The 16,671-nt window shown below is 37.0% G+C and overlaps 1 protein-coding gene across 1 annotated transcript; it reads left to right on the forward strand.

Annotated features, from left to right (window-relative positions):
• The first annotated feature begins 215 nt into the window (after positions 1-215).
• LOC104575424 (RNA exonuclease 1 homolog) lies at positions 216-15,986 on the forward strand. The gene is made up of 15 exons (XM_088527297.1): positions 216-351; positions 1,161-2,254; positions 3,330-3,522; positions 4,013-4,146; positions 5,248-5,382; positions 6,734-6,830; positions 7,078-7,140; positions 7,583-7,729; positions 8,224-8,337; positions 9,907-9,980; positions 10,248-10,358; positions 10,533-10,648; positions 11,537-11,675; positions 12,414-12,534; positions 15,804-15,986. The coding sequence occupies exons 1-15, from the start codon at positions 216-218 to the stop codon at positions 15,890-15,892; spliced, it is 2,763 nt and encodes a 920-aa protein (XP_088383423.1). The 3' UTR covers positions 15,893-15,986.
• Positions 15,987-16,671: the final 685 nt, after the last annotated feature.

The following is a 16,671-nucleotide window of genomic DNA, read 5'->3' on the forward strand; positions in this document are numbered from 1 at the left end:
CCCCGCGCCCCGGCAGGTGCGGCGCGAGGCCGCGGCCCCCGCGGCCCCATTGGCCGCCAGGCACGGGGCGGCGCCGCGCGCCCTCCCCATAGCGCCCGGGCGCCGCGGCGCCCGCGCTGGCAGCGGCAGCAGCCGCCGCCGCCGAAGCCTCGATAGCCGCCGCGTCCAGCTCCGCGTTCACCCCGCGTGCCCGCCCGCCCGTGGCGGGGAGAGGGATGTTCCTCCCCTTCGGATATTTCCGCACCTTCCGCTGCCCTTTCGACGGCGCCCCGGGGGGCGACTGCCAGCGGCAGCACTGCCAATTCCAGCACCACGAGCCGCCCCTCGCTGCGGCGGCTTCACCTGCCCCGGGTGAGCACGGAGGGAGGGAGCCTGGGAACCCCGTAAAATCTTACTCCTACTTCCTTCCTATTACTCCTGAGCAGTAAGATTTGTATCTTTCTCTCTTTCTTGGTGTTTTATTATTTTATGTAGCACTTGTGTTTTCAGGCAGCAGTAATCACCCTAGTTACTTAGGAAGGCATTGCCTGATGGAGGTACCAAAATGCCTTTAAAATGGGAACCACAGAACTTAGTCATGCCAGCAGTCTTAAGTGGATCATACAAAAGATTAACTTAAGATTAATTCAAGATTTTTTTTTTTTAAAATCAAACTTCTGAATCTGTTATTCTGAAGTGGATTTGAAGAACATGTAAATATGCCTGTTTTGAAATGTTACAGGGTGTTTGTTGTAATAAGACTGGTAGTTGCTAATATAACTAATAAAATTTCTTTTTTTTTTTCCTTAGCTGAATTCTGCGGGCAGATTGTAGCTTAGTAGAACTGAATTTCTTAAGATCATGCTTCTCTTTCATTTGAGTTAAAGAACAGTAGGAGTTTTCACAGTAATTTTTGTGTGTTTTTTTTTTTTGTTTGTATGTCTTTGTTTGTTTTTGTTGTTTTAAGATGAAATGATTAAAACCATTTTGACCTGTGAAAATAGTCTTAAGGAGAGCAAGACACTTTCTCTTAATGAAGTTGTAGGATTTTTTTAGCACACAAGTGTTATGTAGATTAGTTTTAAAACACTTGAATAGGTGATTTTTTGGTTCTTTTGTTTTAACTAGAAAAATACATTGATCATAGATGTCCAGCAACTTTCTTGAATATAACTTTCTAGTGAATGATCTTTCAGGCCTCCTTATGTCTTCAATGGAGAAAAAGGATGAAAATGCTAAGCAGAGATCTAAGGCAGAGGAAGTACTTCCATGTGAATATCAGGAGAAGAGTTCAAGCATGTCACCATTTAGCACCAGATGCGAACCTACAAAGAGGTCAAGAAACTCTTCCACAGTGAAACTTGAAATAAAACTTGAAGACTCTGATGATGAATGTGATCTTGTCATTGATGTGCCCCCACTCACTCTTAATAAAAAGCCAAGAGTAACTAGATACTGTGAAAACAGTAATAAGGATGAACTGGCTGCCATAATATGTGCAGAAGAACTGTATGCTAATGACATAGCAAACAGTCCCTCTAAGTGTAGAGTAAAAGAATCGGAGGAAATCATCACTTGTCAAAAGAATGATGGGAATTTAAATAAGTCTAAAACACTAAATGATGTTTCTCCAGAAACTAATAAGATATATTTGTCTGATGTCAACATTGAAATACCAAAGTTTTCAGATAAACTTATGGTGAAAACAAATGCTTTTGCATATTCCGAGGAAAAATATAGGTCTTCAGCAATTTGTCTTGAAGCAGGCATGCAGAAGGAAACTCTGAAACAAGAAAATGCAGAAGCTAATATGCCAGCTGAAGCATCTGTTCAGGGTCATAGCCTTGATAACAGTATATCCAGCAAAAGAGTAGCACAGTCTGTCTTGAACACTGGCTACTCATTGAGAGAGAAAAGCGTATTAGGAGGAGATTGTAAGGAAATGATAATAAATATAGGGAGGATTCAGAGCATAAAAGAAAGTACAGGTAATGATATTCTAGAAGACACATGCCCTTATCTGGCTGATTATTTAAATGTGGGCAAGGAGGTCTGCTATAAAACAGACCTGACTAAGAAGAGTAATAAAAAAAACCTTGTTGAAGTTGCATGTGCAAACAAAAAAACTGAAATGATAATATTTGATTCGTCTTCTGAGGAAGAGGAATCTCATGAGGAGGATACAGAGCTCTCGGAATCAGATGATCCAGTAGAAGAGTGTCGGAGAATTTTCTACGAGTTTGAAAAAGAAATGCAAAAGAAAGATGATAAGCAGGTATTTTGTTTTGCGTTCTCTGCTTGCTTTTTTTTTTTGTAAGCTTATGGGGAAGTGAAACTGTTTAGCCAAGTTCACACATTCTGTCCAATGTTTTTGTTAGTAAGTGCTAAATATTTGAGCCTACAGGACTAGCAGAGAAAGGTAAAAGGAATTGTTTGTCATTTTTAGACTAGCTTGATAATGGGAAATCTACATGTTTACTGAGGCAGAGAACTGCCCTGAATTGCTCACTCCTTTTGGATGAGATTTCTTAGTCTTACTATAATATGCAAAATTATTGCACATCTAGTAGTTCCCTTTTCTTCTCAAACAATTTTATGAACTTTGAATACTGCTGCCTAAATTTTGACCTGAACGGTTCTGAGTGTAAAATAAGTGCTTTGACTGTGAATATTCTGATGTGCTGAAGTAATAAATATTATTAAATTCTAAAATCATTGGCCTAAACAACCAATTCTTATTTTTAATAGGCACTTGGAGAAGGTATAGATTTATTAAAAACAGAAGAAAATGTTCCTGTACAAAAGAAAAGAATCGCACATGCCACAAATCTTAATGTGAGTTGTAATCTTGTAATAGGCTGAGGTTTGATGTAGCTTCATTTAATATCAGTAGACCCATGCTGACCTTGGTTTTGCTGGGGTTCTGTCTTGTAATCTAATTGTAAAAATACTTTAAAATGAATGAAAACAAACTATTCATAACTGCTTCTCCTAAATGTTGTTGCAAATATGTAATCTTGTAGTAGTTAGAGTTGGTTCCAGGCATAAGTGAAGTCAGCAGCTGCCTGGACCTGCTGAGACTAATGAAGAGAGCCTTGAAAAGTCATTTTGAAGTGTGAACTGGTATTATGAGCAAACCGGAAGTGTTTCTTACTCTGCTGTCACAATACTTTGAGTGACCATATTAAGGCATATTCTTTTAAGCCTCTTACCTTCCCAGTGTTCCTGCAGCTTTGTCCTTTTCGAGCTGATAGCAGATTGAGTTTTAAGAAGTAATGTTCGCGCCATCATGCTGTGAGGTAGAATTGCTTGTATGTTAACTCATCTATTTTTGTGTGTATGCATAACAGGTACATAGCAAAAAAGAAATTGTGCCTTTCAGAGCATCTTTACAACAGAGTGATAGTGCAAGAATCCAGCAGGAAGCAATGGAGTTCACAGCTGTTGGTAAAAATGAACAAGCTTTTGTTGCTACAACTTCTGGAAAGAAGGAACCTGTGTCTGTGTTGTCAGCTACTGAAGTTCAAAGCATAGGACCAATGGGTATGACAATGTCATCTATAGGTTTGACAAACTAGAGTTTGTTTCACGTCAGATTGGCATCTCTTGAATGTGTCTCCTTCACTTGACTATGTGAAGGTAATTTGAGAGTTGAATGATGGTAGGCGGTTAGCTTTTGCAGCTAGCCGTCATATCCAAATGAAAGTATTTGGAAGCCTAAGTTGATTAGGGACAGGTCTTTGTGTTAGAATCTTTGTGCAAAACCATTTTGATCAAAATCCAAGTTGTCCTTTGTAGGACATTTTGTGGAAAAACACTTGGCAAAAGTGAATCTAAATGTTTCCTAAGTTCAAGATATACTTCTGCAGTTTACTTTTCCTTACCTTACCTTACCAAAGCAACTGTGGAGTACTCAAATTGCAGAAACTGCAGATTTATTTAATTAATTTTGTTTACTTAATTACTGCTAGGTATTAGCAGTAATTAAATTAACAGGGATTAACTTTTAATCTCTATCTTTTATTTTTTTCAGCTTGTTTTAACTCGCTTAAAGTTCAGCCTATTGAAGCCAGTAGCAGTCAACTGTGTGTACTACTTGAAGGAAATGTTATGACATTAGTGCCTTGTAGACCTTCCTTTAAAAGAATTGTTCCTGTGCAGAGTAAGGTACGTAGAGTTACTGTTGCAGAGCTTGTAGCTCTAGATGGTGTGTGCCTGGGAGCTGAAGTGAGGAAACTTATTAATTGAAAACAATAGTAGATACCATGGATTTTATACAGTGTGATATACCAGTAAAACTTTTTTTAAAAAATACTTACTTACTGTATGCATTACATGTTATTTTCAAGTAAAGATACTTGTATGCTTTGCAGCAACTCCAGCAGTAATGTTCAAAGCAATCTATTGGCAGAAAATCAGCTCAAGGATTCTACCTGTTGTTTATAGCTGTTGTCCATTTACTAATAGCTGGTGCATTTTTTAATGACAAAAACAATTTTTCAGTTCTGTAATTCATGAGAAATCAAACACTTCTAAACCTTTATATGCCGTGTTTCTCAGTAACTGAACATTGTCCTCTCATGCATTGTTAGGACACCTACTTCCAGAAATCTCTGCAAAAAATAAGTTGTTTATAGCAATTTCTCCAAAAGAACTTATACCTAGATACAAATTGCCCCAGGTCAACCAACACTTACATATCAAAAAGAAAAAAGGAGAGGTAACATGATCAGGAAGGTACATTTTCTACATTCAGCCTATGCTTACTCCTGTAGTTTACCAAATGCAGGGAAATTGGGCTGAATAACTTGCAGTAGTGAGAGAACCCATTTGTATTCTTCCCTGCATTCAGTATGGGGAAAAAGAAACAACAGCTCCATTAATTCTCTAACATTCTATTGGGAGATTTGCATTATTCTAATGGCAGCTACCAATGTTTTTCTGATTGATTAAATCAAGCTAGTGTTCAAATTACTACAAGATTTTCTTTCTAATTAAGACTGAGAACTAATGACTTAATTCTGGGTATAGATATTGTACATTATTATTGAGTACAAAGTCTTGTTTGCTTCATGTTTATATTTCAAGTAAGCATGTGCAGGATGGGATGCACGGCCCACTAAAGTTGAAAGTAGGTAGGAAAAACGGTAAGCATCACCCTCTATCTGTTTTGTATGCAAGAAAATGTATGAACTGTTTAGTTCCTGAGTAGAGGCTTTGCTACATGTTGACTAGATATGTTGTTTGGTTGTTTGGTTTTCTTTTAAGGTTTCTACTGGAAAAAAGCTTTCCATTCCAGAATCAGGATCCAAAGTACCACATGACATAAGACAGAGATATTTCAGTTTCTTTCTTGAAGAATGCTTCAAAATTTGTGGCACTGTGAATGAAGCTATTGATAAGGTTTGTAGTGTTTGGAAGTGTTATAGGTCTCTACGATTCCTTTTCTTAATGAATGAAGTCAATGTCTTATCCTGCACAGTGTGGTGGTGTTTTTGTTTTTGTATTTAAAAGATGACCATTTCAGCCTTTTCAGCAAGCAGAAGAAAGTTAAAATATACTGAATCTTTTGCTTTTCCCATTCTAATTAATAAATTCCAGTTTTCCCTTAAAAAAAAACTTCCATCTTTAGCACTACTGACTATCTTCTAAAATGATATGAAATGTAACAAGGAAAACAGAAAAGCTTTCTTTTTAAGTAGGAAAATACAAAATAAAAAATCTTCATGGAACTATGGAACATTTTCTGGAATGTAAATAATGATTTTGAGGTCAGGGCAGGAAGCAAACATGCCCTTTAAAAGTAAAAAATAAAAATAAAAATAAAATCATTTTGATCTTCTAGTAACTGTTTACATACTAGCAAGCAATGCTCAAATTTATAACCAACAGATACAGGCCAATAGGCACATAGCCTTCAGATGCTCTGAATTTTTTGTATGCTGGAAGTTGAAAGATTTTCTTATGAAGGTGTTCTGATAAGACTTTATATGTGTGAAACTATACCTCAGGTAAAATATTAGATGTTACGGCTCTACTACTTATTCTGCATTCCCTATATCATGCAGCATATCTTCTGATATCTTGTCCCACAAAATGATGTTTCATATTCTCGGGAACTTTCTGGTATTTATCTAAGACTCCTCAGCTTCCCATCTTTCCCTCTGCTCTTTGGACTAGCAAATTACAGCTGCTGCAATGTTTCTGTTAGGAAGCTCCGTTTAAAGCTGAAATAGGCTTATTTTCTGTTATCTATATGGATGGTAAAGAGTGAAATAAAACCCAAGAGGGGAGGGGTGGGGCAAGGAGGCAGAAACCCTTTTTCCTCCCAAAAAGATGAATAAACCACACTTTTTATTTCCAGTGTGGTGTTTTTCTTCGCAGTTGCAGAGCTGAAATGATATACTGTAATTTAATCTCATTCTCCTGCAGCTTTGTGAAAGTTACAGTATTTCTTTAACTAGGAATGTAATAATACTTGGTGAGATTTAAATTCTGATTGGAGCATTTATCTTCCCTGAAATCCTGCTTTGTTTTGCACCTACTTTCCTTCGTAGGTGCTGAAATTATTTTCCCAGGTGACTCATTCAGCTTTCTCTGTGTCTTTTGTTGCACTTTGGGGTTAGGATACTACTTGAACCTAGAGATTCAAAACATGATAGACATGTTCAAAATACTAGATTCTAGATGGTGGGGTTGATAGAAACATACAACACTAACACACTAACTTTTGTTGTTGTTGTTTTTGATATAGGCCCTGATAGAAGAAAAATCCATTTATAATCGTTGTGGCAGTAAAAATATGTACCTGAATATTGCTGTGAACACCCTCAAAAAGCTAAGGGATCATGGTAGTCTTTCTTTCTTAAAGTTTTTTTCAAGAGGGTTTCATATGCAGAAATAAGAATGAAGGAGGAATGGGCTGATAAGAATTGTTTAGTTTTACTTCACTAAAGATAATTCTATATATTTAAATTTGGCTATAGATAGGTATCAGTTGAAAGAAATATGTTTTAATTCTATAGACCTGCTTAGAACTTCAGCAAGAAATCAGAATTTGAAGACACTGTTAAAATTAACATGTTTTTCTGCCTTCAGGGAAACTTAGTGACAGCAAGTCCGTGAGTGAAACTGGATCTATGAAGTCAGAGGAGAAGAGTGGTAAAGAAGGGAGAAAGATGTCACTTTTCCACTTCAGCCTATAATTAGCTTTAATTTACTGAAAATGTTACCCTGCTTTTGATAAAGTTTTATGTATTTGCCATAGGTATTTAGCCAAGGATACAACACAGGCTGCTGCTTATGTCTGAAGATTCATTCTTCTAATAGGGATAAATGTCTCTTCTGGTTGAAAAGAGCAAGTTTAGTATTACATGTGAAGCCTTTCTATAATGACTAAGAATTTCCTACTGTGTAGCTTCTTACTTAGGAGCAATGCTGACCACTACTAATTGTGCTGAGATATGAACATACAATTTTTGCTTTGAAATCTTGATGTACATCATAGTTTATGCTTCATTTTATTTTGGAAGTACTAGTATATCTAAGAATTGCTTAAATTTGATCTAATATTCATTAAGTATGGAAATTTCTCTTTATTTAGACCTTACAAATGCTGCTCTGTATGAGCTTTTGGAAGACTATCTTTTGACTAAGGAACAACTGAATGAAAATAACTTCCCTCGACCACATCCTGAAAAAAATGGTAATGCTGTATTTAATGGGATTATAAAAAAAGTTTTCTATGATGGTAAGTGAAACTGCCTGCTAGAACTTGACTCAGTGGTTACATAGGAGAATAAAATACACAAATAACAATATCTTGTACTACTCCTCTATATTTAGAGGTTGGACTGCAAGTGAATTCTTAAGCTTTCATTACTCGGTCATGAAGTTTCACAAGTATTTTATTCATTAATATTGTTATAACAATGATAGAAGAAACTGCAGATAAACTTGTGGAATTTGTGTGTGTGTGTGTGTTTTTTTTTTCTCTCCCACCTCCTTTCTCCCCCATTCTCTAAAATGGAACTTGATCTTTTCCATACTTCGCTTGTCTTGGGAAAACAGTGTTTACAAATAGATGCTCAACTCTAGCAAATTGCTATACATGTAACTTCTTTATTCCTTACAAGTGAAATACTGTTTCACCTATTCAAAATGTTTGAACTTTTTGACAACCTCACTAGGAAATATGCTTTATCTCTTTTTTTTTTTTTTTTTTTTCTCCCCTCCCCCCTGCAGCTTTCAGAAGACTGTGTTGTAGGTGTGGCAAAGTATACACAGTTAATTCCTCAGGAAAACATATACGTAAAGAAGAATGCAATTACCATTTTGGTAGAGTATTAGAACAAAGAGGCAAGTACAACTGATATTTTAGAAGTCATTATAAGTCATAATACCTGTTCTTAAAAGTGAACTCTGTGAGTATGAAACTTATTTTGCACTGAGATTGCTATCAATGAAGTTAGTTTTCTCTGCATATGCTTTTGTCTTTAAGAACCTTAGACAGTGAACTCTGCTGTGCAGCCAGTTCACCATCCACTTCAGAGTTGTGAGAAATAGGGCTGTGTCTAGTTAGAGGTCTATGATCAGTGGTGTCCCCCAGTGGTCAGTACTGGGCCCGGTGCTGTTCAACCTGTTCATCAGTGACTTGGATGAGGGGACAGAGTGCAGCCTGAGCAAGTCTGCAGATTATACGAAACTGCATGGAGTGACTCACACTTGTTGGAAAGTAGGGCAGACAAGAACCCCGTAAGGTTCAACAAGGACAAGTGCAGGTCCTGCAACAGGGGAGGATTAACCATAGTAACCAGTACGGATTCAGGGTTCACCTCCTGGAAAGCAGCTCCACAGAGAGAGATTTGGGAGTCTTGGTTGACAACAACTTAACCATAAGTCAGCAATGTGCCTTTGTGGCCAAGAAGGCCAATGGGATACTGGCCTGCACTAGGAGGAGTGTTGCCAGCACCTCAAGGGAGGTGATCCTCCTCCTCTCCTCAGCTCTAGTGAGGCTGTACCTGAAGTATTGTGTGCAGTTCTGAGCTCCCCAGTACAAGAGGGATGTGGAGCTTCTAGAGAGGGTCCAGTGTAGAGCAACAAAGATGATTAAGGGACTGGAGCATCTATCTTATAAAGAAAGACTAAGTGAGCTGGGCCTGTTTAGCCAGGAGAAGACTGAAAGGAGATCTGATCAACGTGTAAGAGTACCTGAGGGGTGAATGTAGGGAGGATGGGGCCAAACTCTTCTTTATGGTGGCCAGTGATAGGACAAGGAGTAATGGGTACAAGTGGAAACACAAGAATTCCACCTCCATGTGAGGAAGAACTTCTTTACTGTGAGGGTGATGGAGCCCTGGAACAGGCTGCCCAGAGAGGTGGTGGAGTCTCTTTTTCTGGAGACCTTCCAAACCTGCCTAGGTGCGACCCTGTACCATGTGTTCTAGGTGTCCCTGCTTGCACAGAGGATTTGGACTATATGATCTCTAGAGATCCCTTCCAACCTCAACCGTTCTATGATCCTCTGAACTTGGCATTAATCAAACCCCATAGGAAGAAGATGGAAAAACATTCATTGTGCGGCCTTCCATGGATTTCCAAAAGAGCTTCGCCATCTTTTCTGACACACTCCTAAGTTACTTAGATGCTACACTAACTAAATACATAAAGAGAACCTGCTTCTGGGTACTAGAGATCCCTCTGTCATCCACTGGTTATTTTCTATGTTAAGGAACCTAATTTGGGGAGAGAATTAAGTACAATTTGTCTTGTCATGGCTAGGACCAAACTGTACTTTAAACTGCCTCTTTCTGTAGGGCTCTTTCAGGAGAAAGTAGGGAAAAAAATCAGTAAAGGAAATGCTGCTTGCTATCCATATTGCTTGTTGCTGCAAAAACAGTCTGCTTTTAATCTTCTCTTTTCTGGCAGTTCCAGGTGGCATGGAAAAACGCTACAGCTGTTGTGATGGAATAGTTGGATCTCCTGGGTGTCAGGTTGCAAAGGTATAATATAGCTTTTAGAGGGTTTAAAGGTATAGCTTTTAGAGGGTTTAATGCAATATTTTGTTTTTGCTTTTTATGTCCATTTGACTCAGAGCTGCGTGAAATCATTCTAGGTTCCTTATAAGGAGATATTAATTTACATGGTAAATACTGATCAATAAATACTCTCTCTTTGCTCCATAGTCTGTTAAAGAAAAAAGCTTTCTGGCAACTTGGGTGAGATACATTGAGCAAACTTGATTTTTAATACTTATGGAAACTTTGCAGCTCCATGTTCATGATGGGAGACGGGAGATCCTGGGAGGTTTCATGAAGACATTTACTAAATCACCCCCTTTTGACGGAAACTATGGTGTATACGCTTTGGACTGCGAGATGGTATGAGTAACATAGTTTGGTTCTGTTAACTAAATTGCGGTTTACAAGATGGTTTCCTATGTGCCGCAGTGACTACGTCATGCAGTTCTGCTCTCAATACTACTTATACTGTAAGAAAAGAGCAATTGTTGTTAAATTATGTTAAACACCTGTTAAATTTATTTTTCCCCATAGTGTTACACAACACAAGGCTTGGAGCTTACCAGAGTGACAGTGGTTGATCCTAAGCTGCAGGTTGTCTATGATTCATTTGTTAAACCAGATGGAGAAATCATAGACTACAATATGAGGTAGGTGTATTATTAATCTATATTACATTAAGATTAGACTTGATAAATCAACTGGTAACTATATAAGAAGGAATCTGCCTCTTTAAAATGTTTTTCTAGTAACATAAGGTGAAAATCTTCAGTCAGGAAAGAGGCTTTCTGATAAATGCAATTAAGACTATTCTCTTCAAAAAAGTTTCTTTTCACATTTAAAGATTTTTTTTTCTTCTGCTTTCTTTAGCCCTAAAAGGGTTATATTGAACCTCCTAGGAATGGCTAAATTTACTAGAAATAAAAATAAATGCAAATATTATGTGCAAATACACTTCAGTGAAAAGCAGAATAGTCATAAACCATGCATTGAGACCTACAGATTGTACAGACAAAAAAGTTTTAACAAGTTTTTGCTGCATTTAGTACAGATCACTTATAAACAGTATTCCTATTTGCTTTTTATCTTTGAGATAAATTATTTGAAAGAAACACTCTATGTATCTGTAAGTTCTTGAAAACTTGCAGCTGCCCACAGATGAAAAGCAGCTTTTGAGCCTCTCTGTAAAAAGTTGGGAGAAAATCAGTGTAATGCACGACTGCAGTGATACTTACTTGCTCAGAGCTCTCTTTGGTCCATGCTTACAAAGAAAAGTTCAATTATTCATAGTAATAGAGCTAAGTTAGTTTAAGGTCATCTAACATAGTTCATCTTAAATTATCCAGGAGAAGAAAGGAATCAAAAAATGCCTTGTCATCTGATTAACTTCAACACTGTGATTTCAAAGCTGGCCAGGGTCAGTTTAGCTGTCAGGAGCAATGGCTGCTATAGATCTTGTACTTCTTGTACTTGAAGAAATACTTCAAGGTATTTCTTTTCCTTCTCACTTGGTGAAACTGTTCAAAATATGTCCTTAGATTCTCTGGAGTAACAGAGCATGATTTGAAGAATGCTACAACGTCTCTTCGGGATGTACAGGCAATACTGCTTAACTTGTTCAGTGCAGATACCATTTTAATTGGACACGGCTTAGAAAATGATTTATTTGCTCTCAAGGTAAAACGTATAAGTTTTAATTGGTCAAAGCAAATTATAAGAGGTAGCTGCTTGGTAAATTACTGTCATCTAATAAATCTTAGGAATGTTGCATTTTAGCAGATGAATATGGAAAATATAGTTGACTTGTCAAACAACAGCTTTGTTAACTGTTGACCTGAATGAGATCACCCTTGTGCTGCTAGCAAGGTATTCATGTTAGTTCATCACATAATTCACATTTCTGACACTATCAAAGGCAGCAGTATTCCATGAGAGATAAAACCTGCAAACTTTTGCGGATATAGTCTGCAAACTTTTCATAGTCTTATGAAAGTCCTGATGAAGGAGGAACTTAGCCTCAGCAAAATTCCTGTTATAGCCTTAACAGGATGAATAGACTTAGAGCATGTAGCCTTAACAGGATGGATTTTTCTTTTGTAACTTCCATAAAAATGGTATGGTATTAGCTGTCCATCTGGAAATAGTAATGTTTACTCTGTAAGTACAAATAATGAATAAATGTCAATGCAGTATATTAAAAGAAAAGAAAAACAGAACATAGCTTTGTACAGTTCTTGCCCGAGAGTTTGTCTTTCTATGATGAACAGAAGAACACAGGATAGATAGTAGACTGTGCATGGCTCAAGGATAAACTTGAGAGCATTTCCCAAAAAGGAAAGGTTTTAGGTGAGGTGGGAAGTAGGTGAAAGATTAACTGGACATGTAATTATTAATGTGCTCTCTGCTCTTTTCCAGCTAATTCATGACAGAATAATAGACACGTCAGTAATGTTTCCTCATCGGCTAGGTTTGCCTCATAAAAGAGCACTTAGAAGTCTAATGGCTGACTACCTGAGGAGAATTAGTCAAGATGATGGTAAGAGCTGAGGGTCTTATTAAGCAATCTGTACATTGTATCATTAAATAGGAGACATGAATAATGCACAAAAATTGCAGTTGAAGTAATATACTTGTTCATCTTTAAGGCTTTGTAATGGATACTATTACTTCAACAGTATAGTTGGAGATCATCTATTTCAGTCACTCTAGTGAGTGCAGGACTAATCTAATCACCTAGAGTGCAGGACTGTATTTCAATGGCATTTGAATCTCTCCAAGGATGGAGACTCCACAGCCTCTTCAGACAATCTCTTCCAGTGCTTAGTCATTCTGTCAGTGATGAATTAATCTGTTCTACAATGTGTGCATTTAATAATAATTAAATAGTGCCCTTGAGGATAAATTCTGAATTGACTATTTCATCCCAAATACCTGCTTTTACTCTGATCTCAGATAATCAGTTTAATTGATTTTAAACTGGCATGTGCACAGTTGTTTTTTCTCCAGAAAGCTTCACTGACAATCTGCTTGCTAACAAGACTTCATTGCACCGTGTTGAACAAAAGTAGATGGCATTTAATATCCATCAGAATGGCTGGGCGCTGCACGTCAAAGCTTGTAATATTCTCTATTTCCCTTACTCTGATAATTTGATACACAGCATAGAGCAGGGAGCTGGTGGGTTGGGAATGTTAAAGATACTTCTGCAAGCATTAAGATCGCTGTCTGAAATGGAAGTTCTGCCTTTAGTAAAATTTTCTGCTTTAGTTTATATTTAATCTTTGACAACTAAAGAGCTACATTCACAACCTGAAATGGCAACTACACTGATCTACAGTTTAAGGAAAAAAAAAAAAAAAAAAAAAAAGCAGCCTGACATGTGACTTCTATTTCTTGGGTTTTGCATTGGTTTGTGCTGTTGCTCTGTATTGTACAGGAGAATATATTTCATCTAAGTCTGGATTTGCATTATTCACAAGCATAGGATTAATAAATGAAACATCCTTCACTACCATGCAGTGTTAGGATTGTGACAGTTTAACTTGTCAGTGGATTTAATCCACCGACACCTTTCTTGACAGTCAGAAAGTAATGAAAATGAATGATTGTGAATGAACTTTAAAGCATCTCAGCTCAAGGCCTTTTGATTTCAAAGATACCAGAGCTGCAACTTTGAAGATATTTTGACTTGCACTATATGAAGTAGATGATCTGAATCAAAAACCTGCATAATATATTAAGCTAGAAAACTAAGGTTTAATATCAGCCTTGCCACACATCTGACTATATGAAAAAAAAAAAAAAAAAAACTCACAGAGGGACTGTTATACTTCCTTCCACAGTTAAAATAGTAGCTAAAGAGTTAAATGGCAAGGTGGAGCACTATTCACATGTAGTAAAGTAGTGAAGATAATAAGAATTGAAGCTATCTTTGAGGAAAGACAGTGTCCATGGTGAGGGGAGCGAGGACCCAGGTTGGGGCAGGGGGAGGGTAAGAGCAGAATCTTTATTTATTTGTTTTTATTTTTTATCATAATGAGGAATAAATTAATTAGTTTCTATCTAAGTCCTGGCAATTCTCAAATTTCAGTTCTTAAAGTGCATTTAGGGAGAAGGTGGCTAGAAACTGCAAGGTCATTATCAGCTGTTTTCTTATCCTGGAAACAGAAAAACTTACAAACTGCTCTATTTCTGTCATAAGCTGTGACACTTTTCAGCTAACTTCTACAGTGATGCTCTTATTTTGCCTTTAAATTTATTTTTTACTGTGTGGGTGCGGGGCTTTTTTGGTCTACTCTTAATAGAAACCTTACCATACAGAATGTATTGCAAGAATAACTTTTGCAAAGTCTATCAGTCTATTGTGTCTATCACAAGTGTATTTGTGTAATGCACATGTGTTGTGCCAGCCTGAATTGAACAACTTGTCTTTAAACATTTGATCTTTGCTGTCAAATCTAGGATTCCACACAAGAGGACTCATTTGAAACTGACATTTACAAGAGAAAGATAAAAGCCTATATGTCTGTAGTGCTTAGGTCCTTTCCTGCTTTGGGAAATGGAACATCTTAAATCTCAGAACTGTGTTTTCCTACAATTAACTTGTTTCATATGTTGTTGATACAGTTATTCTTGTGCATGAAGCTGTGACTTTTTTCATGAGATGAGGAAAACATGTAGGCCTATAATGCTAAGAAACCTTTCCTTTAGCTTTTTGAGTTGCTTGCAAAGAACATAGAATGGAGAGGGGATTTTTATGCTTTCAGATGAAAATGCTGAACTGAATTTTAATTCTGCAACTTTTCTTACTAACCAGTATCTGTCCCAAAACTGTTAATCTGAGATGTTCTTCTGAAATGTCCCTCTATTCAAAATATTTGAGCTAACATAAAATATACAGCATTTAATTTCCCTTGATTAGCTCACTTAGAATTTAATAATGTAGACAAATTCAAGTATATCAGTATTAAGTGAATTTCTCTTTATGAATAAAGACTGTTAAATACTTGAGGACTGTTCCTCATGTATCCTGCGTTGCTAGGATCATGCATCTGTGGCTTTCACTAGAGAGTGTTTAAACTTTCAGTAGTCAGCTACAGTTTTCCTGACAATCAACATTTTTTAGCTTGGCTTGCTGTTAGAGAAGGTTTTCTGATGCCTATTTTCATTGCTAGTTAATGAGAACTGTATGCATTTATTTAGATGATTGTCATTGTGTTTCAGAAAATGTGTGCTAATCTTTCTACTGTCGTGTCAATAATTACAAAAATGAGATAAAGCATGCATATACTTGTATTGCCAGTCATTGATTTACCAAGTTTTGAAGGAGCCTACAATAAAAATGCATATATTGTCTTTTTTTTTTTAAGTTTAGAATCTAACTCTATTCTGTTAAAATATAGTGCAGTATTTGAGAAGATATTTGTCCTTACCTAATGAAGGTAGAGACTGATTGTCTCATTGCAGTACCAATTTGTCCTCAGTTACACTTTAAACTTCTGATTCGAAAGCACAGGATTTGGAGGAGAATCTGGTTTTCCAAAGCCAATTATTTTGGCAAGTTTAATTCCTGTTCTGCTTTATACTGAAGCAGGATGTAGTGTGCAGTACTACCAGACAATATTGGACTGTGAAAAGTATGGTGCTATTATGTTGGATTCTAGTAGCAACAATTTGCACCAAAAAACAGTTGAATACAAAGTATTAAGATGTGCAGCAGCTGTTCAGCTTCATCATGAAGAGCACTACCTTTGTTTTATGAAGGAAGTACATAATTTAACACTTCATATTTTTTGTTCTCCCTAGTTGGTGGTCATAATAGTAGTGAAGATGCTATTGCTTGTATGGAACTAGCACTTTGGAAGATCAAGGAAGATAAAGGAAGAAAATGGTGACAATTATAGCTTTGGAGGAGCAAGAGAGGAAAAACATCTCACTGTTCGTAAATGCTTCAATACCAATCATTTTCTTTGGTGTCCAGAGTTGGCTATGGATGCTTTAACAGGAACACCTACTTTTGAAGCTTAAAAGGCACACAGAAAATATGAACGCACTAAATACTCAAAGTAGCTTACTTGCATGTATTTTTGTGTTAAATAGCAAGCCTGTGCAGTTTTGTTAAAATAATAATGCTTTTGTAATCACCCTCTGTGTAGCTGAAAACTAGCAAGTGTAATAAGTGGCTGTGAAGGAAACTTCTGGATCTAACTTTAGTTTTGTCAGATTTGTTCAGCATCTCTGAAGTAAAATTTAAGAGCTCTAACTTCTGCAGTGTGATTGTAGGATTTAAGATGAATGCTCTCCTTCTCCCTTTCCCCTACCTTTCGTTTCCACCTTTTTCATCTGCTTCCACAGGAGATAGGCAACAACTCTGTCCCTTTTAACAAATTCTTGGGTTGTTTGTTTGTTTTTTGGGCCACCTGTTTCTTTCTGGGAAGGGAGTAGAGGCTCTGAGGGGGAAAAAAATCTCTCTCTATATATATATGGAGATATATACATACATATATATATATATGTATATACACACACTCTCCATTGATTCTTCAAAACCCCCTGAGGAGTGATATGAAGGGAAAGAGCACAAAAAGAAAAGTGTTACCAGGAAACATCATAGTAGGTTTGCTTAATTTGAGATCTTTCCCAGGTTGGAGAGTAGAGCCTTTGTTGGAAAATG

Source organism: Tinamus guttatus, unplaced genomic scaffold (genome assembly GCF_059628265.1).
Source record: "Tinamus guttatus ecotype Peru unplaced genomic scaffold, ASM5962826v1 Tinamus_guttatus_pri_ptg000276l, whole genome shotgun sequence".
Classification (NCBI taxonomy): Eukaryota; Metazoa; Chordata; class Aves; order Tinamiformes; family Tinamidae; genus Tinamus; species Tinamus guttatus.